The 27,139-nt window shown below is 39.2% G+C and overlaps 1 protein-coding gene across 1 annotated transcript in view; it reads left to right on the top strand.

Annotated features, from left to right (window-relative positions):
• Positions 1 to 27,139, top strand: part of PPFIBP2 (PPFIA binding protein 2) — a gene marked incomplete in the record, with an annotated part of 2,221,164 nt that overhangs the window by 1,439,873 nt on the left and 754,152 nt on the right. The window contains 1 exon segment of the mRNA XM_044058974.1: positions 22,981 to 23,112. Within this exon segment, the coding sequence (XP_043914909.1) occupies positions 22,981 to 23,112 (132 nt within the window).

The raw sequence follows: 27,139 nt of genomic DNA, 5'->3' as shown, positions 1-27,139 counted from the left end.
ATGAGAAACATTAAAAAAATATTAAGGCAAAAATCTGGACAGTTGAGAGGCATTACTTGTAGGAGTCTGAGCTGCCCTGCTAAAGTATTTGCCTTCCCTCCATTTTCATTGTATTATAATGCGTGCAAATGCCATTAGCAAGTGAGGGTATGCCTCACCCATATGAATAATACAGCTGCACTCTGTCTTTGCCTGCTGGGAGATGTTAACGTTTTATTTGTACTGTATATTTTCAACATGTTTGTTGTAGTGAAAACACTAAATATGATAATAGTCTATGGCAATGCAGAGTTCCAGTTGTGTTTCAGTATTAGTTGAGAAACTTTATTACTGCAAGAATTAATATAGTTCTTATACAGTCAGTGCCCGTGCTGTTTAGCATCTTTTCTATCCCTTTCATTCTGTCACTGAGTTATTTAAGTAATTCTTCTCCTGTGTGCCTGTGTCTTGTGTTGTGGCGGAGTCCCTGCTGGGCCCCACACAGTCGAGAGTTTTATACCCTTCTCAAGTGTAGCCATTTGGCTGTTTAAAACATAAACATGTCAAATGCCAGTCATTCACTGCATGTCTCTGTCCTGCACTGGATTTTATTTAGGTCAGATCACTTTCTGTTTCTTGGTGTCTACATTTATACTGCTCTATGAATTCATAAGTGTTAGTTATTTGCATACATAAGTTTAAAACTAGTCCCAACTAGGCAAAGCTGCATAGTTGTTACTACAGTATTAAATTAATCAGCTAAACATTTCTATGAGAGGGAAATGTAATAAAGTAAGCACTGCAGCTGTGTTGGAATACTGAATGTGGAAGAGGTGTCTGTGCTTGCTTGTGTGAATTTTGAAACCGGGACAATCCTCTTTAACCACCAGCATAACCTGCACTCATAAATTTTTTTTTTTTTTTAAGCACCACAATCATTAGAATACTCTCCTTTTGTGTGTGTGTGTGTAGTTTAGTTGGCAGAAACCGTATATTTGTAATAGGCTGACTATTCTGTTGTGTACACTACCCATATTTCTAAAACTTGCATTTTGTTTGTTTGGTTATCTTGAAGCCTTGTTGATGTCATGTGAAATCTGAACATACAGTTTATCCTGCTGACTTAATAGAAGCCTTTGCTATACATTTGGCTGTCCATGGTGATGACAACTTGTATAGCAACTCATTTGGTTTAGTTTGTAAGTCTGAATTGTATCCATACTACACCCAAACGTGTTAGCAGAAACTTGTGTTTATACCACTTAACCTTTAAGCATTAAAAGTCATAGCATTAACCTTTAAAACTTAAAAAAAAAAAGTCAGAAAAGGAGCACTTATCAGAATAAACATTCTTCCTATAGTAAATGCTATTTAATGGTACTGATTCTTATCAGTTTTATTCACTTCTTTAATAATTAGTTTATTATAGCATTTGACAAGTCTGACTATATGAAGAAAATCGGCAAATCCTTAAAGCTATATCTGAGGGTCAGAATCCTAGTGCTATGCCTTAACTGTGTAATTAGAGGTAAGGCAGTCCTTCTCCACGTACCCTCCATTGTAATCATGGCAGGGCTAGCATGCTCCCATTATGGTTGTTTGGGAACTAGCTACAGCTGATGTCCAGTTGACTGCCCAGTCTCCTTGACTTCTGAAAACATTGTAGTGCATGCTGGCTCTACTCACATGCAAAGATAAAGTGCTGCTTCCTATTTGGACAGAACACTCAGCCCACACCATTTTCATGTCCTGCTTTTTTTTTTTTTTTTTGCCACAGATGCATGCTGTGCTTTGTCTAGAAAGCGAATCAACATTATCTCTTGAATTGTAAAATTTGGGCCCAAAGCAGCAATTTCCAGACATCATCAGAAATGTCTATATTTTTAACTAGTTTGATTGTCTTTTCTCATAATGAATGATTCCTAGGAGAACTTGTCAGTTTCCCTGCGCATGCCTTGTTCTTCTGTATGGCTTTTCGTAATTGTAAGCACCAGATCTGGTACAAAGGTTTGCATCATAAATTTGTTCTGCTTAGCTGTTCTCAAGGTAGACTTATCAGATTTGTATGGGTTTCACTAAAGATCTGTAGAAGTAGAGGTCTCCCTCCATGTACTGACAGTGCAGAACAAGCCGGAGGCTCTGGTGTAAACATCAGAGCTGGAAGAGGCATCCACTCCTTAAGAACAGTCTCTTTCTCCCAAGAAAAGTCATAAAGAGGAATATTGCCATAAAGATATTTTCAAAGAGAAAAAAAAAGATGTGTACATAGACTGGAAGCTTACTCCCTTTGTGACTAATAAAGCAAAGGATGCTGATTCCTGTGAGACAGTTTTCCTATTCTTTGTATATTTTTTTGTTGGCATCTAATTCCTTTGGAGAGAGAAATGTCTGTTTTTAGCATGTCTTCCATGGTTTCCCAACATATTGGAGTTCTGTAGATGTTAAGGTAGTTTTTCAAAGTGATTGTCAAGTTCCTCAGCTACTTTGCTGTAGAATTCTGGACAAAGCAAAAAATTATTTGGAGGAGGGAGACGAAAAGGGGAAAATTTAAGTATTACTGTAAGGTTAATAATTGCATCAACATGTGTTTTCTAAACAATAACAAGCATGAAACCTGGTGTCTCACAGAAAGGATTGGATATAATCCTCAGTAAGTTACCAGAAAAATCAAACATTTTATGAGGGCAGAGCAAAATATGAGGCAAAAACAGCAACTGAGACATATTACTGATTCTGATAGCCTTACAGAAACTGAGTTTGCAGCAGGCTAGAAAAAAATGGGCCCTTTAACCTCTGTAGTGCACAATGCCCACTGCACAAGCAGAACAAAAAATTATGGCTGATCTACCAAGAAGTCATAGGTGGCCAAGCCATGACAGTCTACTTGGTCTACATTATATGTTTCTCAGGCCTTAAGTCCCTATAACACTGGTTCCAAGTTTTCACTCTAGCCAGCAAAGCTTGACCTTAAAAGATTTTAAAAGTTGGCCAGCAAGCTCTTTGCAGTCTGGCAGAAATTACAGCTGACCTCCCCCACCCCATATGTTTTCAGATTACCAGCTCATTAAGAGGAAAAGAGGGCTAACCTCCTAAAGATTCACTAGTCTTCCGAGCAAAAGACAGATTTTTATCAATGCTACTCGTGTATCCTCCTCTCACACATATTTAGAATGAGGAAACTTTCCACCTGAGTACATCTCATTTTCATGAGGGCACGTTTTAGATGGGAATACCAGGAAATGTCTGAGAAAAGAAGTAAATATGTACATCTGTTTGGCCTGGATGAGCTCAAAAGTTCTGCTTCACTTCCAGTATTGGTGTTGATATTTTGGGATGGATTCATCTATGTCCGTCAAAAAACACATGCCAACGCAAAATCTGTTTTGCCAACTTTTTAAAGATGTCACTATTTTGGGGCCACTGTCCCACCAATATTGTTTAGCCTTGTCCAGAAGTTGAGAAGTATGGTGGGTATGACACCAAAGGTACCAGCTACAGGATCAGTTATTGGGAGACATGCTCAGCTTAGAATCGAATCACTCCAAGAATATATAACAAATGCTTATCAGTGCAACTGCTGATAGTTTCCTTTTTGGACCTCCATATGAAGTTTTCAAAAACTGAAGGAAAAAGAAAAGACCAAGGAAAAATTTTGCACCACTTCCACCACCATTGATAGGTACAACACAAATTATCCTTCCAAGAATTGGTCCTTCTACCATTGTCAGAACAGGGGTGTTAGAAGGACTCTGAAAAAAAAAGTAGCAAGGGGTAGAGAAAGAGGATGTTATGGAGGGTCTACCAGTGAAAACACCATGGGATACTACTGTCATAAAATGACTACAGAAACATTACCCCACCTCCCCCAACCACAGCCAATCCTCTTTACCACCAGTTGTGAGAATCAGCCTGCCCTCCTTTTTCAGGCCATTGTCTAAAGATACCCTTAGACAGTTAGGTGTGAGATAACCCATTAATTGATGCCTGCACTTACTATCACACAGAATATACAGCCACTGATAGCTTTGGAAGAACACCAGTTCATTACAGATGTAGGAGGAAATGGGCACATCCAACAAAATCTCAAGCAGATACCTGTGGGATGTGCAGATACTTTACAAAAGAAATTCCAGCAAGAGCACCAGCAGAAAGCTTAACGAAAACATTGTGAGGCATCTCCTCTAACCAATACACCACTGTTGAAAAGACTAGATACTGTGAAATCTGATACCCTGTGTTGGTTGATATTACATTCTTAAGACATTTCCAGGAAAATCAGCATACAAGAATAAAACCTGATACCGTTGTCATTGCATGTTTCTGGGAAAGTTCATTAGCTGTCATAATTAGAGAAGAACAGAATCATAAGCATGTGAAGAGCTTCAGTGTCATTAAAAATTAGTGCCAACAAAATGGGTGAATAATATGGATGCATTTATGATGAAAATGAGAGCTGAATTTTATTGCTTGATAGGTCTAAACAAAGATGTTTAAGAGAATATTACCCCCTGCTTAAAGTTGAGGAAATGACCTCCAGAATAACGGATTTCAATTGAAATAACCTCCAGGTTGTGCACATTTACTGCACCAATTGGATGGTAACTGATTCCATACTCTACCTTTTGGTGTTTCATCATCACTAGGGTATTCCATAGAGCTGTTGCACAACTGATCAAATGATTACAGCACACTGTAAATGTATTTGATTTAATAGTGTGAAATCACATGCAGGAAGAGCATGAGAAAAACTGCCAAGTAAATTAAGACAGCATGATTTCAAATTACAGAATTGTACATCATTTTACATTTGCTGTTAAAGTATGGATTAAAACCGGATGCAGAAATGGATAAACTAATTATACAAAGGTCATGGCCAGAAAATAAGAAGTAATTTCTGCAATTTCTAGGAACTTTGTGGTATTATCCCTGATATGTCTGAGATGACAGTGAATCTCTGATAAAGGTGTTCAGATGTTACTTGGAAATTGAGTTGCGAGCAAGATTTCAAACAAAAGTAGTAGTTATGGATGCACCACTGTTAACATACTATAATGCAAATTAACCAGTTGTGCTGCAAATAGATGTCAGTCAGGATGGTATAGTAGCTGTGATTCTACAAGATGCTACACCTGTTTCTCTATATGGGGTGAAGACTATACACGGATACACAAAATGAGATTGTATATGTGTGTGTGTGTGTGTGTATGTATGTATGTATGTGTGTGTATGTATATGTGTATATATATATATATATATATATATATATATATATATATATATATATATATATCCATAAAGCTAAAAAAGGGACTGTACGCAATTGTAAGTGTGTGATAAATTCTATGAATGTGTTTATAGCAGAGATGTTCAGGAGGAAACTGACCTCAAATCTATGCACATAATTGTCAGAAAATACAAAGCACTTCATAGACACCTTCTAGATTGCTCAATATGTTATTGTCAGAAAATACAAAGCACTTCATAGACACCTTCTAGATTGCTCAATATGTTATTCACATTGTGGGGCTACACACTGGTCAATATGTTAATATCAACTCTCCCAGTGTGAAAAAAGAAAAAGAAACTAAGAATAAGGTCTAGTAATTCTGATAATTTACATAAAATTCGGTTACTGGCTAGTAAATACACTGTCTGGATGCCAGCAATGAATAAATATGAGAGCCTGAAAGCAAATTTAAGTTGAAAAGGTGAAGAAAAAAAAAGACTGAGGAAAATCCTGCAGTTGTTCAGCAAAAAAGCAGTTGAAGCTCCAGTTTTGGTACAGGAGATGGCTTCCAATAAGTTAGAGGAAAAATAAGTCAAATTTGCTCAGAGTTAACTAAAATAAATGCAGCATTGAAGGAGTATGTCAACTCAAATAAAAGGCTGGAAAAAGGGAAGAAGCTTTACACAGCAATTCAGATGAATTGATAAAACTGTAAAAAATTAGAGGTTGAAAAGAGGCTTTGAGTATGAGACTGCTCAAGTAAAGCAGTTTAGAAAATGCAGAATTAGAGGACAGAGCACACAGATGTAACCTAAGATTTTCTGTTGTACCAGAGAAACTGGAAGGAAAAGAATGTATTAATTATATGAAAGCACAAATAAGCAACTGGATTTGAATGGTATTCTAAAGCAGGATTTGTTAATTGAAGGGGCACATTGTGTGTGTGCTCCAAACCTTGCCATGAGAAAGCAACCAAGGTCTGTATTAGTAAAGATGTAGTCATATGAGCAGAAATAGTTGATCCATTCAAAGCTGTGACAGAAAAAAGGCAACGTATTAAAAACTGGTGACAGCTGTTTGCAGAAAATTATTCACAGTACACCAGGCAGAAGAGAGGCAAATTTATCCTGGCAATGGGAATGATAAGAGAGGCAGAGGTGAGATTCATCAAGCTGCTGTTTCCAGCTGTTTTGTGCAATTTGTTTTTAAATTTTTCAACATTTTTAGAACACATATCCTCTAAGGTCTTAGAACACAGTTTACTGTATGTATTTGTACTTTTAGGTATTTGACACCCTGTCCGTAGTTATTGACATTTTTGCTTCAGACACTGTCACCTCTTGGTGGTGTGAGCAGTAGACTACTGTTATATTTGTACTCATTTTATACTTATTACATCCTTTTCTTCTTTTACACTCCAAGCATATATTTAAAACTACGTTTTCCTACATTTATGCTTTTCATTCAGTATTTCTGTACTTTATGTTCGAATACTATTTTGCATTTTGCTTTTTCTAAAACAAAAGTTTTAAACAGAAGTTTTAAATGAATGATTTTATTTTGCTAACATGAGCTTTTTTATCACAAGAAAAAGGTTTTTGATGCAGAACACTTTTTTAATTTAACTTTGTATTTAATTAGTTAATTGAATGGTGGCTGAATCCAATTACTGTGCTTTGCTTTGGTGTCTTTTTCTTTTTAAAACTGTGTATGAAGTTTTTTTCTTTTGTCTGATGAAGTCTTCCAAAGGTGGAAGACGAAAAGTGATTCACATTAAACTTTTTTGGAGTTATTCTAGCCAGATCGGAGCCTGTGTTGTTTTTTCGTTTTGGAGAGTTTGTTGTTCCAGTTATTTCCAGAAGAAAATGCTTGAGAGACAGAAAAAAAAGGACAGGAGTTGAGTAAAAGAATTGGAATATCTTGGACTTGAACTGGAGTCAGGGGTTGGGAGATGGAGACTAACAGGAAGAAGACCAGTAACACTGCAAATGGTGAATATATGTGAGACTATAAAGCATCAATCACATGTGTGAAGTATGGCTTTACAAGACATTGAGTCTGCGAAAGTCTGGACTCTTACTGACTTTGTTAAACTTGTAAGGGGGGACATAAAGGCATATACTCCACTTCATGTAATTTAATGTTAGGATGGACACTAAAAGGGAAAGAGTGACTGTAAATAAAACAATTTTATATCTTAGTTCTCGTTTAAATCATTGCTATATAACATGCAGATTATATTATGAAATGCGTCATGATCTGAATTGCATTAAGAAATGCAAAAAGCAAATAGCAGTGCTACAGGAAACTCACTTGGAAGGTAATGAGCATGTGAATTTGATACAGAAAATATTTCAGAAGGGATATTTATTTTATTTATTTATTTTTTACATTTGTTGACCAGGAGTGTCTGACTGAGCTGAAGCCCTTTTTCAGCAGTGGCCTGGGGAGAAAAGCTCCAAGTAATATAAGCAAACAGTTTTACAGTTCCAAGGTAATTTAAGAAATACGCATACAGTAATACATAATGCTTAAAAGTCAGAAGAGAACAACCAGTGTAAACAACAACAGTACATCATTATACATGCATAGGAAGTTACATGAAAGAATAGGAAGTTTGTTATTTAGGCTAGATGTCATGTAATACATGAACTAATGCATCTTAAAAGGCGTTTACAGAAAAAGGAGTGGAAAAGGTGTGGCTTTATAAGACATTGTGGCCGAGAATATCAGCGACAAAGGAAAATGGTTGTACTTCTTCTAATTGCTAGAAGAACTCCAATGGTGATAGAGAGGGTAAAGATAATGGTAGACTTGTGGTAGTAAGGGGATACTAGCAAGGGAAGAATATTGCTGTTATGGAGCTTAAGAATGTTTTTGGGGGAAATAAGCTTTCAGCAGGGAATATTACTTATAGGTGACGAGTGGAACTTCATTTGTAATCGTGAGGTTGCATTTGGTGGACCTAGAAGGGAAAATATAACAAAAAAGGGAGATTTCTAAAGATGCTCATGAAAATGTTTGGTATGGAAGATATGAATTCAGTAGCAGAAGCTCTGGGATAATTTACTTATTATTCCCAAAGGTATTCTCACTGGGCTAGACTAGACAGAAGTTATATTTCACAGGAAGATCTGCATTTAATTGAAAGTGTTGACACACATATAGTAACTACTTCAGATCATGCACGAGTGACACCTGTGGTAAAAATGCAGGTTAAGTGCTTCTCCACCTAATTGTTAAAAAGAGAGGAATTTAAGGAATGGGAAGTGGAAATTATTGAAGAGAGCGATGGTTAAGAAATAGCAAGAGTTATTTAGAGGGGCTGACAAAGGTTAAAGTTCTGCAGGATAAAGAGAATCTCCGAGAACAAGAAGAGTAGCAATGAGTCCTAAAGAGAAAATTAAATAAACATCTAGATAATATGAGTTTAGAAAGATTACTGTTAACCATCTGTCTCTTAATACCTTTAGAGCACAATAACTTTTAGCAAAATGATGTGGTCAACAGAAAGTAATAAAGGTTATTGCCAAACGTAGGGAACCTATAAGAGGGAATAACCAGAAATGTGCTAGAGATATTGGAGATATTTCTGAAATTTTATGAAAATTTGTATAAAGCTGAGAAATGTGGAAAAAGCACAAGTGGAAATTTTATGGAAGACTTGAGTACCTCAAGGTTAGATGTAGATGAAGCCCAGTAGTCAAGATAGGAAGAGATTAGAAGTACCAACATCTTGGAAGAAAGCGTTGGTTCTGCATAAAAGTTAAATTTTCATTCTTTTTAAATGTGTGATATTTAAATATTTTCCGTAACATTGTAGTTAAAGAACACAATGTGGGATGCAGTCAGGGCTATGGGTGCAACATTCTTAAAATGATGCAACGTGTAATGCATTATGCCCAGGGACAAATACTTTTATGTGTTAGCTGTGCAATTCCATATTATATTATGCAGATTTAATCCTATTTAATTTCACACAACTTTTGGTGGGCAACTGTACCTATTTGTAGCATTTTGCAAAACTTTCTGAACCATAATTTTAGTATCAATATATAGAAATCTCACACCTAATCTAAATTTAGACTACAAAGTAATGTGTAGGTTGTACTGGAATGGAGTGAAGTCTGCCACTAAGGTTCACTAGACAAAAGCTTATGGCTCTTCAGCTGTAATGCCTGACAAGGGTGGGTGTGATAGGGAAGTAGTGGACCACGAATGGATGCTGAGGACCCAGCACTACAGGTGGTAGGCATTCTTACCCTTGGAATATCTTTTTTCCCATATAACGGTCATCCTGGTGACTATAACTGGACTTTAAAAAAAATATAATTAAAAATTTGAGCCTATTTTTTTTATTATTTGTATGTTTTTGCACTTCTCTGTGTAATTTAATAAGTCCGTCCCCTTCTATTTTATTTAACAAAGAAAATTTCACTGAAGCAACATAAAAACTAAATAAACCTTGCTTAAAAATTGCATTCCCCTATAATGCTATAGGAATTACTGCTTACTTAGTCCTGCTGCAGGCATCACTGCTTACTTAGTACTCGCATGCAGCATTTAGAAGTAAACTGAACAGGGCTAAAAATGTGCTTGGAGTGTAAACTGTCACTTGAAGCCAAGATAGCTTTTGGAAAGTGAAGTCTCATACCCACTCTGAAATAAATTTCCTTTATTGCCAATGGTCTGTCTCAACACCTTGGACTACTTTAAATAGGTTTTACCTCTTAAAAATAGTTCCCAGTCACAAGCCTCTGTGTTTTAATCACAAGGTCATATGTAAAAAATGTGTGGTCTTGGAAAGTGCTTGTCAGCATTATCTCAGTCCTTTCATTCTGCCATGAAATTTTACAGATATTCATCTGTCTCGGTGCTTTGTGGAAGCAGTCTAACTCATAAGCACAACAGCAAGTGCTCTGCCACTTCTAATCGTGGACTAGAACTCCAGCACCTCCCACTCGGAACAGTGAAAACACTGTCAGAATTACTATTTTACTAAAGCTGTACCCACGTTCTACTTGTGTATATTTGCAGACAAACTCTCCTCTCCACGGTTATTAATAATTTGTTGACTTTATACCTGAAATGCCATCATGTTTAAAAGGCATATAACACAAATGTCTTGTTTTTAGCTGTTAGGGGGTAGTCTACGCTTTTGTTCCCAAATGCAGATATACATTTTCTTTCCTTAGTAGATGATAATTCTGGGTCGAGACATGTATACAAAAACACTAAAAGTTGGGATGTGTGTTAATGGAAAAAGAAGTAACAGTAGTATCTCCCAAAACAGAATGTTTTATTTTATTCTGATAGTGTTTCTGTAAAGCAAAAGGCTGCCATTCTGAATTGTAAGTTGTCAGTGAGTCATTGATTTTTTGCTTAAAAGGATAAGGTTTGTGTTTGCATCTGTTAAGACTGCATCTCTAATACACTTCTGACTTTCTAGATGCATGTCTTGTGTTGAAAAACTCATCTGGTCTCCAGAGGAAGTTCTGCAAGTTCTCCTTCAACATTAGTAGAATGTGATCATCACAGAAAGTGAGAAAGCATGCGTGTGTGTGGGGGGTTCTTTTATGCATTTTGTTTCTCCATCAGTAGTGATGGTCTCCTCCTCTTATGATATTTTTGCTTAACATTGGCCTTCCTGAAATGCACTTTATCTATGGTATTTCTTAAGCGAAGTGTCCCAAAATTCATTGAATACACCTCCTCTTAATCATGATGAGCTTCAAGTACAGAAAAATTATCATAGCCAGGCCTTTTTGTTAAATAAATTGCCTTCTTTAAGCCAGCTTAATATTTTATTTTACTGATTCATTGACCAGGCAAGTCCACTGAACAGATTATCCCTTTTCAGGTTCAATTTAGGAACACTGTCTGGTTAAGTGACTTGCTCAGGGTCACATGTAAGGCAATGGAAGATGGAAGTAATCGAACCATGTATCCTGAGCACAGCTCATTAACAGCTCAAAGCTTTAATCCTTTGCAATTAACTGTTGGACAATCTGCCTTGTATCTCAGATCTTCATTTTCTGCTTACATTTTTGGTTGCTTTTGTTTAACCAGGTAACTGTTCTGATTATACCGGGTCATTTTCAGTAAAGTCAAGCTAAATTAAACACAGATGTGTGTTAAAATGTAAACAGCATTCCATATTTACAAGTGTTTTCTTTTAATAAGTAATGTGTTTTGTTAAATCAACTTCTTTTCCTGAATGCCTCAACTGAGTGGGTATTTCAACCTGTCCTTTCATGAGTATTTTCATTAATGAAAAGATGTTACCCTGAAAATGCACTCTGGGGTAAAAGGTAGGGCAACTCTTTGCAGTATGACAGCTACAGTTTGGAAGCTGGTATACAATTTCAAAAATCCTGACTATGCCTCCGAAGCAAATTGCTAGTTTGTAAAATAAATTACTTTTAAATTACTTTCACATTGGTTATTTCCTTCATGCATGTGTTTTAAGTCTGTATGTAGATAATAAGAAATACTTGCAAACTTTATGATTTGCAGCTTTTTTTATCTGCTTTAGAATACCTTTTGAACATTGAAATAGCACTGGCCTTTAAAAATCATAGCAGAGGGCGAAAATGAATAGCTGTTTCTTAGTTTTGCAATACAAGTTGGTTAGATGTTCGCCCCTATGTGGTTGATAAATATGAATATTTGTACAGGCTTATTTCAATTATTTAATAGTGAGTATATCCTTGAATAGGTCTGCTTTTGAGGAAAGTCAGTAAATGTAGGAGGAATAATATAAAATCGGAGGTTAAAAGTTGTTGCACTGTGCCTGAATCATAGTAGTTGAGAGGTATGTGCTTTAGTTCTTTATACATCTGTAAAGATGTGAGGCCCCTTTCATTTTGTGTTCAGTAAAATATTTGCCCAGTACAGGCACCAGAATATTCAGAAATAGCTGCAGAGTAGATGTATTGCCTGACTTGTCGTTGATGCATGGATAGTTGGGAATACACAGCAAAGACCATTTAATGTGATGAGTGACTTGTCTGAAGGGGAACGGCCGTTTGCTTTCATGGATCTGAAGGGGAACGGCTGTTTGCTTTCATGGATTATCACTAGAAATGCAACTGTGGTATTGCCAACATAAGAATAATGATTTATTGGAGCTGCAGTTCAGCAGGTATATTCTAAAACTAAAACAATGTAATTTGCTCTGCATTTCTTGCTCAGATCTCCCTGTACCTTCTCGTGTTGCCCCTTCTCCCCTTTGGTATACGTTTGTATGGCTTCCAGGTTGGCTTCACTGCTGTTGTTTTCCTGCCTACCACATGCTTTCCATAACATCTACACACACCAGGAATATTACACCAGTTTACATACTGCTTTACTCCGCTATTCACACTATTTTTTTCTTACACTGTGGAAATTGCAACACTGCTTTTGTATTCTGTATAGTTTGTTGCTTGTGTGGTAACTTGTGAGACTATTTATTCTATAGCCAGTGTTTAATATCTGAATGTGACCCTCCTGTATCTTTTGTTATTTGATGTTTTCCTGTTAGTCTCTAGCTTGGTGAGTTTAGGGCATTTAGCAAATTTAAATAAATGTTGGCTTGACATTATAGCACAGTTTGGTGCTTCCACTGGGAAGATGGTGAAAACTGGGTGTAGGGTGGGACATTTTAGTAAGCCAGTACCAACAACAGGCTTTGTTGGAGTATGTGCTAAGGGGAGAATAGAAACATTAAATGTGCGAATGCACTCTAAGCAAGAAATGCCTGAAAATGAGCTAATGAACAGCTATCTTCACCTTTTTAAGCCCAGCATAAACACAGTATGGCAGAAGCCATTGTAGTGAAAGTGTCTAGCAGTCTGGAGCATTTTTCTGAAAGGAAAAAGAAACCTAGGCTGGTCTGCCGCAAAATGGGAGTCTAGTGTGTGAGGACCACAACAGTCAGTCAGATGTCCTGGTAATGGAATTTTGGAAGTGGCAACTAGAGAATTAGTAAAAAAAAAAACTTTACTCAGCTCAACACTGGAAGTCCTGGTGACCAGCAACTTTCTATTGTTTGGTTCCTGTATCCCTGAGAAAGGCTTTCTTGTTCATGACAGACTTTATATAGCTGAGAGACTTGCAGTGAAAGTTGCATCTCAAGACCACCAGCCTGAGCAAGTTGCAATGAGTGCCCGAGCAGAATACTGCCACTAATGTGGCCAAGAAACTGAGTAGCTTACTGTTTGCAAATTGAATTGCTTATTTTTTATTTCACCTTTGTTAAACTTTGTTTTTTTCCTGGAAAAGCTAGCCTGTTTTGGATTATGTTCGGTAATATCCACCATTCTGTGGGAGACTTGGACTCTCTGATACTTGAAAACTTTTCAGTATGTATGATCTTCTGTTGCTTACTAATAGCAGAGTGGAAAAGTGACCACTAGGGACAGGATGAATGGCAAAAGCTTGGACTGTTAACCAGTCAAAAGCAGTGCTTCCCATAGATTAGGATAGATTTAGCTTTCTCTTATGTAATCTGAAAGAGGATTTGCAAAGACTATAGTGATTAAAGTGAAAATGAATACTAGAGTTCTGGTGCAAATTTATGTTTGCTTTTTCACTGGTATTTATGAGGCTTGCAGTTCAGGATACCATTAAGGAGCCTTGTCCAGTTTGTCATTTGCCCCAGAGTAATAGCTAGCCAAGTGAATTGCTTAGATCTGTACAGTAGGCAAATGAAGGTTAAGAGAATCGAATCTAGGAGTAGAGGAAGTAGGTCATTAAGAGCTCATTGTTGGTAACTGTCAAACCAAAGAATACACTAGGCTGTCAGAATAGTCGGGAAACAATCCCAGGTCAGCTCCTTGGAAGACAGTTGTATTTAACTTCTGTATCATTGTTGCTACAAAACTAAGCGCACTGTTAGGTTAAGTAAGGTGCTAAGAGCCCCACAATCTGAAACTGAAGATGGAGGAATTGAACCCAAAACTGCAAGATGAAGTGTGTTAGCAGAAAATAGTTTTAGCCTGTATGATAGGTGAGCTGTTGAAGTGTGAGAATAGTTATAAGGAATGTATAACTGGTGGATATTTAATACAATAAAGCGATTTTTATTATTTGGTGTTGTAGGTCTGGAAATGAACATAATTTTCTTGCTTTGCATGCCATTGCTGATGCCTTAGTTGGAATGTAGTTTCCAGTTTTGGTGACCATATATGGAAAAAAGAAGCAAAAGATGCACAATGGTATAGAGGAGTGGTAAAATGGATACAATGGAGAAGTTTCAAAGATAGGCTGAGGCTTTCCATCTAAAGGATAGAAGGTAAAGAGGAATGTAGTCTGGGTCAAGAAATCCATGTTGGGGTATTGCAAAGGTACAAAACTGAAGAAAAGGGACAGAGGAGAGGAATGATATTTTTCCCCAAAATGAATGAAAGGCCGACTTCCACATGAAAAAGTACTGTTATCCTGAGAGGGTGGTGGACAAATGGGGTAGTCTTACAAACTGGCTAATGTAGAATAAAATAAATTAATTGATCATAGGTTCATAGATTAGTACTAGGCTAACTGCCCTTGTGGGCCATTTTAAGCCTAGTCAATTATCCCTTGTGAGACTCAAACCCTGCAACTTGTGTTTGTAAGGCAAATATCTTAACCATTAGGCCATCCTCCCAACCCAAAAATGCATGAAATGTGTGGCTAGAGGTATTAAGAGAATAGCACCTTAACTACGTTAATTCACACAAAATCACAGAAACCAATCGTTCAGGCTTGTTGTGACTGGCTTAATATGTGTATTTAACCACAAATGCTTTCGGCATCAGTGTGAGGCAGAAATGCCCTTACGTTTTATTTAGCATGGAATGGTGCACATTTTGGATTCAGAGAGCATAGCAGTGCTCACTACTCTACTCTTCCAGGTGTGTTCAAGCATTTAAGTAGAGGGTAGTGAAGCCCTGAAGTAAGGTGACCAAGATGGGAGACCTAATCAAAATGGAAGAATGGTGCCCAGAAATCCAATGTTTTTGTTTTTTTTTTTTTTTTTTTTGATGTTACACATTAGTACCCAACCAGCTATACAAGCATCCTATGTAACCAGCCTAAAATCCAGTGCAATGCATTATGGGTGATGCAGAGAGAAAGTGCTGACGAAGCCATGAAATTACATGCAGGTTTAGTGCTTGGACTGATGCCCTCTCATCAGGTAAATATGCATTTTTGAATATTTATAATCTATTGATCCATAAACACTTGTACAGTTATTACAGACGTATCATTTAGGGGATGGGATTAAATTTATGGGGGATGTAATAGAAGATGGTTAACAAGAAAATGGAACTCTGTTCATTTTCTTCAAAGGAATACTTGGACGGATCAATTTAAAAGGTGAACCTTTGGTAGATTGTATTCTCCCAAGAGGGGCAGATTAGATTTTCAGAAGGATGGTGATTGCTTAGTACATATTTGCATAAAAAGATTAGGATGTTTTAGGCAAATATTTTTCAGCTGCATAGTAAGGGAGTGGTAATTTACAAGGACAGACATGAGGCAGACTGGGAGGAGGTGGTGTCAAGGAAGAACTGGACATGGGTCTGACTTGTAATTTGGGTGGATTTGCAGTGGGCAACAGTTACTGTGTTCTAAGTGGAACACTGTCATGTAGGTACTTCTATTAAGAACAATTCCTTTCCTGTGCTGAAGCAAACAAAAGTTACAAACTGACTTTTTTAGTTGAGCTGTAAAGAGTGGGTCTACTTTACATAATGCCAAAGACGTATTCGCTGAGAGAATAATTTTTCCCAGGGCAAGTAAACACTTGCCCAAAACTACATTACAGCACAACACACTGTACTATCCGAAACCCACCTAAGCAAGGGGCTGTGCCACCCACACTCCCTCCTAACTATATATACCAGCTCTGCGATTGCACTACAGTGGGGATAAGGGCAGTATTCCTCATGTTGCCCTGCGATCTCTTCCTTGCATAGAAGGCAATCTGAACCTGCCTTATTGGAAATGCTGCTTATCCATAAGTGAAATGGTACACTGGTTACTCGCTGTACATACTTTAACCTGGTATGTGACATTAATAGGACCTGCTGGATGGACAGATTTGTCTTCCAGAGGTTACCACACCTTTGGAACAGACTCTTCATGTCAAACAAAGCAGCTCATTGGTCTCTTCAAATGCAGTCTGGACAACTGGATAGGTAACTGTAAATTTCACTCCAGGGTTTCCACCTGTGTCCCTCTTGGGCAAGGGCAATAGGTGCTGATCGTGGAAATAAGGGTAGAACTTCCTATGATCCTGTGAACATGTCCTGTTATATCCATATATAGGTGGAAATATCCTGGACCTGGTACTAACCAGCATGAGTAGCCACTGTAGCACCCCTACAGTATCCTCTTCCATGGTAAGATCCATCCAGAATGCAGTCACTTTTGAAGTCAACATCTCCCCTGACCCCCCACCACCACCACCAGGGTTGAACAAAAAACTTTTCCAAGGCTGACTACAACCTCCTGAGAGCAGGTATAAGCAGCTTCACAGCCATCATCCCTTCAGCTGAATCAAGCAATAATGAACAAGCCTAAGCCAAAAAACTGAGTACCTATATAGCTGCATGGACTTGGCAATACCTGCCAGGACCAGATCATCTTCCTCAAGGAAGAGTAAACCTGTGTGGTAGATAGCAGCAGTAAGCAGACTCTATAATAAAAGGCAAAAATTGCTAATTGCTGTCCAGGACCATGAAGGAGCAGGTGCCAAGTTGGAAGCAATCTCTCCTTTGTCTGAACAAGCAAATAAGGTCACTGGTGAAATCCATTAAGGCTAACTTTGAGTCCAAATTGGCCACATCCACCAAGGACAATCACAAGGCCTTCACATATGTCCACAATCTCAAAGGTAACTCCCAAATCTGCTCTGAATTGGTGGTCAAGAATACTACATATACAAATGTCATAGATAAAGTCAACCGGTTGGCAGACAAGTTCAATGAAAACTTCAACCCCCTGCCCCCCCATCAGTAAACCAGGACATCCCTAGCACCTGCCTCCCTCCCCGCATCACTAGGGAGCAGGTTATTAATGCCCTCTCATAAGCAAAAAATACAGTCTGCATGGGACCCAACAATTTCCCTGGGTGTGCCCTACATGAACTCTGGTATTCAACCAGAACATGTGCCCCGGCTTCATCCGAGCAGAATGGAGGACAGCCACAGTCATCACTCTGCGCAATGGTGGAGCACCTAGTGATCCAGGCAATTGTAGGCCAATCAACTTAACGAGCCTGATCTGCAAGGCCATAGAATGCATTATCATGGACCTTATAAACTAGGAAATTGCTAACCTCCAAATGCGTGATCCCACACAGTTTGGTTTTGTCATAGGTAGATCATGCCTGTTAAACTTGGTCACCTTATTCGAAACAGCCATCAAAGTCTTGGATGAGGGCAAGACAAGTGCACACCGCCTACCTTGACCTAGCCAAAGCCTTCAACACTTTACCCATTCGGGCATAATAGATAAACTTTCCCAGCTAGGCATCCGCTCATAAGTTATGAGATGGGTAGCTGCCTGGCTCATTGAGAGAACCCACTCAGTCAAAATAGGGAAAGCCACCTCTAGTAGTAGACCCATAACAAGTGGTGTACCCCAAGGATTGGTGTTGGGATCTTTGCTGTTTGGAATATACTTTTCTAAGGTGCAAGCCAAAACCAGTGGTCTGTGGCTGACAAAGTTTGCAGATGACTGCAAGCTGGGCACTGTCATAAATTACCCTAGTGATGTGAACATCCTCCAAGAGGGCCTTCGCCAAACTAATGATTGTTGCCAGAAGCTTGACCTCAAACTGAATGCCAAGAAATGCATCATTATCCCCTTTGGGGAAAATGGTGTCCCCTCTAATTATCACATTAACAATGTACTAAGCACAGAATCAGTTGCAAGGGACTTGGGCATCCAGGTTGATGGCAACCTGAGTTTTGACCACCATGTTGCCTCCCTTCTATGGAAGACTTTCTACATGGCCCACCTCATAAGTAAGGGAATTTTACCCAGGAACAAGGAAATCAGAACACCCCTGTACTCCTCCCTTATCAGACCCATTATATAGAGTACAGTATCCCCTTCAGCACGTACAAGCACATGCAGCAGTTTAGAGAGACAACAGAGGTTCATGACCAGGAAAATCCAGGTTCTCAAACACCTATCCTATACAAGTCCTGTCCCTCTACTCAGTGTCATAAAGACTGCTCAGAGGTGACCTGCGTCTGACATACAAGACCGTTTCAGAGTCAACCTTGATGGAGTTGCTGCATATCCGTAAGTCAAACTTCACTTGTGCAACCTGCACACAAGGTCTCAACCTGGTCTGTGACATTAATAGAACTTGTTGGTAGGAATGACTCCCCATCTGTGGAATAGACTTCCTTTCCATGTCAAGCAGAGTACCTCACTAGCCCTCTTTAAGAGGAACCTAGATGACTGTATGGGAAACAGAAAATATACCCCTGGACAGGGAAAACAGGTGCTGACTTTGTGGGAGCATGGGTGAAATTCTTTGCTCGGCTTGTAAGGGCCTCTAGGCTAATAGCCTAGTATCATCCTGTGAACTGCTACAATGTTTTTTCTTGTTTTAGAAATCAGAGTAGGAATAAAAATTCACAGGCTAGAATCTAAAACACTATTGAGGTAAGGATTCATAGTCTTAGGTAGTCATCAGCACTTTGATTGGGCACAAAATGCAGATGACCAAAAAGTGAAATGCATCATTACTTGGATGCATGACACACAAATGCTGTCTAAGCTACCAAACCAAGAAGATAGGTATAATGCTTGCTTATTTTTTAAAGCTATTCTGAACAAAATTTCAGTAATATGCTTAGGTTTTCAGAGAGAAAAAAGAAGGAGTTTGATTGCTCAACCTTTTCATTTTGCCTGTGTCTCAGTTGCTTCTATTTTCACTTATAACTGCCTCATTAACTGCACTTCAACATTTTGTGACCATTATTGGCTGAAGTACTTAAATGTGTGATTCCTACTGGATTAATACTGTTCTCTTTGCATGAGAGATAATGACAACAATAAAAGGCAAATGACTAGACAAACATGTTAATTGTTCTCGGGTGGTTAGGGTTGTAAAAGGAATCCTTTGTTAGCTTTTCTACATAATTTGCAAGCCTTTGGCATAGTGATCCGGAGTAATTTCTCACTTGTTAACTAACTTGGAAGGCCTCTTCTAAAAGAAAGAAATCAAGACCCATTTACATTTTTCACTTTTACAATGATTTATAACTACAAGATTAAAATAAGGGGGAAAATAGAATCCTGATAGATGGAATTAGTTTGCACAATGGGGGATCTTTGACTATTGCATAAAGTGGATTTGTTTATTTGTACCAGTTTGAGTATTGTATTGAAATCTGAGACATCCATATGGGAATGCTGATGAACAGAACTTTTGACTCTAGGCAAAAGTGCCTTGTTCACTGGTGTATGACCTAATGTGGTTATTAAGTGCTTTGCTCAGAGCAGTCTGTTGTGCAAGAACAGACTACTAGAATTAAACCTTTAAACAAGAAGATTTGCTAGCAGATGCATCCTTAACCTGTTGTGCTTTACTACTAATTGCTTTACTGACATATGTGTGTTTTATGTTGTGTATGTGCAGTGCTGGAAACAGTCAGTTTATGTATTTTAATAGCAGCTGCAGGCATCAGTATAGGACCACGTATAGTCACCTAGGTTCAGTCTTGAATGCATACCTCCTCATGTCAGTTGCTTTCACACTGTAAATGGGAAACTATATAATGTAAAGTACTTGAAATGTCAGAAGTATTGCTTGCCAGGGAGACATAGTATTAGATGAAAGCCAGGAGTTTGGATACACTTTTCAAGATGAAGAAAAAAAGAAAAGCAAGTAAGGTATGGCCAGAGGGAGCAGTGTCAAGAGCTCTGAATTGCTTTGAATGCACCAATCTGAATATGTTCAAAGAGGCACCCAGTGTAAATCATCAAACCAACCCGGAGGAGTACATACAGTCTGTGTTGTGTTACATCATCTACACATTTGGATGTGTAACCGCCAGCAAGTGCATCACGCGGCCAAGTAGAAACCCTGACTTACAAGTAGAATATATGACTCCTGAAAGTAAGGAACACTGCCTTCAAGGAGGGAAATGGATGAGCCCAGGCACACCAGGGTAACCCTGAAAAAGGGTGCGAGAGAGGCAAAGAGGGCATATGGTCAGAAACTTCAAAGTCACTTCTCTGATGCAAAGGACTCGAGGTGACTGTGGCAAAGAATTCATGCCATAATGGACTCAAGCCTACTTCTTAGTGTGAAGACAACACTGAATTCCTTAACAAGGCCAACATGTATTTCAGCAGGTTTGAAGAAGGAAACTGTATGAAATCCAATGAAAGCACTAACATGACAGCATGAAGAAGTGCTCAGCCTATATCCAACTGATGTCCATTGAACCCTGAGGAGGGTGAATCGGAGAAAAGTGGCTGGTTCTGATAGCATTCTGGAAAGGGTCCTAAGAGATTGTGCTGGGCAATTGACAAATATAGTTAGACCTATTCAATATCTTGCTGAAACAGTACATTGTTCTTGGGTGCATCAAGAATGCCACCATACTACACATCATAATACCTCTGCCTAAGTCTTCACCAAAGGACCTCCGTGACTACCGACCCTATGGCTGTCACCTCCATAGAAATGAAGTGCCTATAAAGGTTGGTTAAGGGCCACTTGGCATCCAAACTACTGTCATCCTTAGACCACTCCAGTTTGCATACAAACTAAATCAAGCCACGGTAGATGCTATTTCACTGGCAATCCATCTGTCATTAGGCCACCTGGAAAACAATGGTAGCTATGTGCACATGTTCCTTGATTTTAGTTCAGCATTCAACACAGTCAAATCTCAGCAACTAATAGAAAAACTAACTCAACTAGGTGTCAGCACTCCAATGTGCAATTGGATTCTGGACTTCCTCATTGAAAGGCCACAAACATTATGTGCAGGAAAGAACAAATGCCACTGTCAAAGCACAGCAATGCCTATACTTTCTGCAAAGGTTGAGAAGAGTAAATTTACCAGCCCCTGTTGTCACTACCTTCTACAGGGGCACAATTGAGACCATCCTTACAAGCAGTTTTACAGCTTGGCATGGCAACTGCTCCACCACAGAATGCCAAGTCCCTCCAAAGAGTGGTGAAAGCAGCGTAAAAGATTACCAGGACCACTCTACCATCTGTTAGTTATGCACTACTGGGAGGCATTATCGTAGCATACATTGCAAAATGGCCAGATTTAGCAGAAACTTCTATCCCCTGGCCATCAGGCTACTGAACTCCAATAGCAACTTGCTTCTCACTTGACATCAGGGACAATAGGTAATATGACGAGTGGGAAGCATATTTGCATGCAATAACCTTAAAAGGTCTTAAATACACTGTACAATTAATCTATCAGAATATTTTATTTCTGTGCAATATCCACTGATGCTAAAGCATCCTGTGCACTAAGTAGCAGCTGTGAAATTTTTGTGCAATAAAATATCATGTTTCCTTAGACTGCCAACAGAATCCTGTCCAATAAGAAGTAGCTGTGGAATTCTGTACAATAAATACTGTGTCTCTAGATTAGCAAATGTATGTTGATATGTAAAACAGTAAATATGTAGTAGGAATGTCTAAATGTAGTATTGTGAACTGGTTTACGTTAAATGCTTGCACATGGAGTCTGAATGACAAGTTTACTTTGACTTTAATTTTGACTTTGACTTTTCAACATAATGAAAAGGTGAAGAAAAGTTGAAGTGGCTACAAATTTACATATTTTTTCAGGAATGTAGTTACACAGGTACATGTCAAATGAGATGTATTATTAGTAGTGTTTGACTGGATAAATTAATTATTTTCCTGACCCTTTTCAGCCAAGACCCAAGCCACATAGCAAACTAAATGCATTATATACAGACTGTTGTGTGTAGCCTGGTAAGTAGCATGTTTTTGGGAGATGGTAAGAAACTAAAGTGTACAGTGCATGCCAAATACCATACAGACAGTGATTGGAGGTCAGGATTGAACCTTGGATCTGTGAGGGAGTGACCTTACCAGAGAGCCGCTATGCTGTCCACTGTTATGTCATGGATATGAAGTGGTAATGTAATGTGTTGTGACCCTGAATGCCTGTGGCAGTTGTTACACTGCAGCAACCAATGTCATTGACATGTCCTGTTTGTTGTAAACTTAGTTAAATGCGAGCACCATGCCTTTTTTTCCATGACCGTTGTAATCTCCAGTGGGGCTATGGGGCTACAGGCACCACCTATATGAACAGTCGTAAGTGGCTGTGTCTCCTCACATAAAATAGTATGCATGTCAGCCCATGTATGGTGGTGTGTTCACTGCTCAGTATCCATAATGTTGGAGTTTGGTATTTCTGAGCAGGTGAACACAGACTATACCTTGTGGAATGTAAAGTGAATGTTTCATTGCAAAATGTCACGTTTTCGTTGGACTTTAAATTCTCAAGAGAATTTTGTACATATTTCACACTTATGACTACAACTCGTGTTTCAGTGGCTAAGGATGTCTGTCTTCCCACTTTGAGTGACACTCTGCACTTTGAAAGCAAGTACATGCAAGAAGACAGGTTTATAATCCATGCAGCATGACAGTTTTTAGTAACACAAAAGTTATGCAAGTGTTTTGCCTATTTTGCTTTATGGGACTTGGTTCCTTTAAGAATGGCCATTCAGTATGGTTAATATTTTACTTTGTTTTTTTTTTTTTTTTGCAGGAACTTTTAAGTCGAACATCTCTTGAAACTCAGAAACTGGATTTAATGACTGACGTTTCAAATCTTAAACTAAAGCTGGTTGGAATGGAAAAGGAGCAGGCAGAATGTGAAGAAAAACATCAAAAAGCTGAGGTAAAAAGGGGCTTTATTTTTGAAACTTTTCCTGCATCATTCTACAATTTAATTTTTTAAATTCATGCTGGAGTTATTCATTCCTCCATGAGTCAGTATGATATAAATCATTGCAGTATAGTTTGCAACTGTTACTTACTGTTTACTTGGTTTGACCTTCCTGTGACTTCTAGATAAATGGAGATGTAAAAACTTTGTAAATGCTTAATTATTTGTTTTCCCTATGATTCTTGGGTAGGTGCAGTTACAGAAATAGACACTTGTTTGTACAGATGTGTAGGTACTAGGGTACGTGTAATATATGCTTCCGCACCTGTAACATAATAAGTAGTGTCAAAGTCCAACATTTCAAATTAGCAGTGGAAGCCACAGAGGAATCTTAACATTCCTGCGGCAGTAGTTTTATGAAAGGGAGTTATAAGCAGTCAGCTGACATCGCAGTTTCATGTAACTTAGTGATGTATTGAGTAGGTTTCAACTTGAATGTGGACTATACACCTTTGAGAAAAAATCTTTTCTGGTGATATAAAAGCATTACCTCTGCTAGAAAGCCAATTGCTAATGTGATTATAGTAAATCTTCATGTAACAGTTCTGGGAATTTCTTTTGTATAGTCAATTTATTGGAAGTCTACCAGAAGGCAAAGTTAGAAATGGTTGAGCCTTGAAAATCCTACCTGCACACATAAGCATGTTGGTATCCTTTGGTTGATATGATGGATTGTCCCTACAAAAAAGATTGAATTTTGTTGACTGAAATTTTGTGGTTGACAGATGTTCTTCGTCTTCCATTGCTGCAGTCCTGACTATTGGGTATAGTCCGCGTCCAGTCGGCCCGAATACCAGAGTATAAGGCTGACGTCGGTCAGGCGCATAGACCATATCCTCAGTCGCATGGTCCGATGCAGAAGCAGTTTTGCGAGTGCAGGTTGGCGTACTGAAATATTTCCGAAATCGGAGTTTCAGACCGAAACAGAGTTGGCTAAGTACCCGTTAGAACATTTTAGTTTTTCTTGCCTCAGTATTTTACCGGATGTCAGAAAAAGTGAATAACTGTATTTCTTGTGGGAAACAGATTCCTCATAGGGATTATCATACCTTGTGTATACCTTGTTTAGGGCCTGAGCACGCGTTGTTGGTTGCCGCTCTTGTGCTAGGTTTAACAAACGCACTATTAAGAGGAGGTTAGACTGTGCCAGGTTAGTGTTTGGGAAGCGTTGCAATTATAAAATGCCGTCGGATGCTCCGCGCCCGCTCCAAGAAGCGCAAGGATAAAACAGTGAAGCCTAGGGTTGAGGAACCGGCAGTCCCGGACGTCGGTTCTTTAGAAGGCTCAGTGGAGCCGGAGGTTTTGCCAGGAGTTTCCATGGAGTCCCAGGCAGAAACTATACTCTTACAGGATGTGCCTTCTCAGGAGGTAGGCCAGGCTGAGGGGCTTCTCAGGTGACTGTTCTTCCCTCTCTTCCCAAGGTAGTTAGGGCCTCTCCTTCTGTTGCCAAAACTTCTTTGAGAGGTAGGCCTACTTCAGCTTCAGTGGGGGCTTCTCCTAGCATTTCGGGTTCTGTACCTAAGAAACATATGCTTAAAATGGCAGAAGATTTGATTACTATGATTAGGGGTTCTATGCCCCGCCTGATAAGAGCCCTAGGGTGGATCCGAAGTTTGATAGTTTTGAACAGTGTTCAGAGGCTTCAGAATCTTCTGTGGAAGATTTGCAGGAGTATCCCACTTATTCTGATTCTGATGTGGATGATTCCACTCCTACAGCGTCTCCACCTGAGGATTTCTCATTTTCAGAGACTTTGCATTCCATGAGGGAGCACTTTAAATGGGAAGGCCAGGATTACTCTGACTCCAGGAAAAGGCTTAGGGAGTTCTTGTTTTACCCCAGCATAGGCCTTTAGCTATTCCTCCTGTGTTGAATGTGGTGGAAGATGTTTTGCAGAGGCTTCCCTGAACCCTGACTCTTTGCCTCCTGCTCCTGTTAAGCCTGATAGGTATTATAGGGTGCTCAGAAATATTTGTTTAAGAGTCCTAGACCCAGAAACTATTTCTCAAGGGCCTAAGGGTGTAAAGGCTTCTGTGGTTAAAATCCTGTTCCCACTGATAAAGAGGCAAGGGCTTTGGATAGGTGGGGAAAGAAAGTGTATACTTCTTCCACTCTAGCCATGAGAGCTTTGAATTGTCAGTTTCACATGCTAAAATATCAGAATTATCTCCTTTCACAATTGAAATCTAAGGTGGATGCTTTGGCGGAAGGTATTGAGTGTAAAGAGTTGCTGGATTTGGTTCATGTGTCTGAACAAGTGGGTAAGCATTCTTTGCAATGTGGTTTTGATGCTGTACAGGCCTCCTCGAGGGTGGCTGCTACCAGTTCTGTTCTTCGCAGGCATGCCTGGTTGAAGGATCAGAATTTAGCTGAGCATGTTAAGACAAGGATTTTGGATGCTCCTTTACAGTCTGATGTGTTGTTTGGTTCGCCTGTGGAAGCAGTTTTAAAGAAAATGGAGGACAAAGCTAAGTCTATGCAAACTGTTAAAGATTTTTGCAGGTGCAGCCACCGGTTTAGTAGAAATTGGCCTGCTAAGGGGTGGACATATCCTGCTTATGATTCTCAGTCTAGGGGTAGGTCTAGACGTGGTAGGGGCAGGGCTCAAGGTTCTTTTAGGCCTAGAACAGGGAGTTCACCTGCTCAGACTTCTGGTGAGGGCAGGGGTCAGTCCTTTCGTAAACAGACCCAATGACCTGTTTTTCAGCTGCCAGCAGATTCACAGCTCCTTTGGGAGGAAGACTGTCTCTTTTCAAAGAAAATTGGGATTTAATTACTCAAGACAACTGGGTGTTGGATATCATTCACCACGGTTACAGATTTTATTTCCATACAATGCCCCTTTCAAAGGCATGCCAGACGTTCCTCCTCTACAAAGAAAAGAGGCTCACCAGCAAGTTTTACAGTTACTTCACATAGGGGCCATTCAGCCAGTCCCTGTATCAGAAAGGGGCCTAGGATTTTATTCTCGCCTGTTCCTTGTACCAAAGAAGGGGAACACGTGGAGACCAATTTTGGATTTATCTCTCCTCAACACGTTTTTGGACATTCCCAAGTTCAAGATGTTGACGTTACAACAGCTTTTACCTCTGCTGGGCAAAGATCACTGGATGGTAACTTTAGATCTCAAGGAAGCTTACCTTCATGTGCCTATAAGGCTAAGTTGCAGGAAGTATCTGCGGTTTCGAGCTGGAAATTCTCATTATCAGTTCTCTGCATTGCCCTTTGGCTTATCTACTCCAGAGTATTCACAAAGGTTCTGGCTCCAGTGATAGCTTACTTCAGGCTTCAAGGAATTCAAATCTATCCTTACTTGGACGACTGCCTGATTCTGGCTCAAGAAAAGGAAGACCTTCTACAGCATCTGGAATATGTTATAGCAGTGCTAAGATGCCTAGGGTATTCTAATAAAGTCCAGTCTAGTACCCTCTCAAGACATGTGCTTTCTGGGTGTGAGACTGAATACAGCAGCCCAGATGGCCTTTTAACCCCGGACAAACAAAAGAGTCTGTCACTTTACTTCCATCAACTATCTCATCAGTCCGTGCTGACTGCAAGGACAGTCCTTCAAGCATTAGGGTTCATGGCATCTTGTATTCTGGTGCTTCCCAATGCCAAACTGCATATGAGGAAGCTGCAATGGTATCTCAAAAATGTATGGACACAGCACTGCCAGGATTTGGACACTGTCATTCAAATAATACCTTGCCTTCAAAAGAATTCTTGTGGTGGGCTCAGGAATGTCACCTAAACAAGGGACTCTCTGTGACCCGGCCAGAGGCAAGTCAGATTTTAACGACAGATGCCTCGGACATTGCTTGGGAGCTCATCTAAATGGAAAGTGGATACAAGACAAGTGGCCTGCCAGACTACAGCATCTACATATCAACATGAAGGAGATGTTAGCAGTCCAGTTTGCATTAATGGCTTTCAAGGAGTTACTTCTTCCAGGGCAGGTGTTGATTCTAACAGACAACAC

This window comes from Protopterus annectens, chromosome 17.part0, assembly GCF_019279795.1.
Source record: "Protopterus annectens isolate FY-2018-M chromosome 17.part0, PAN1.0, whole genome shotgun sequence".
NCBI classification, from domain to species: domain Eukaryota; kingdom Metazoa; phylum Chordata; order Ceratodontiformes; family Protopteridae; genus Protopterus; species Protopterus annectens.
The sequence above is the reverse complement of the archived record's forward strand: the minus strand, read 5'-3'. Positions and strand labels throughout refer to the sequence as shown.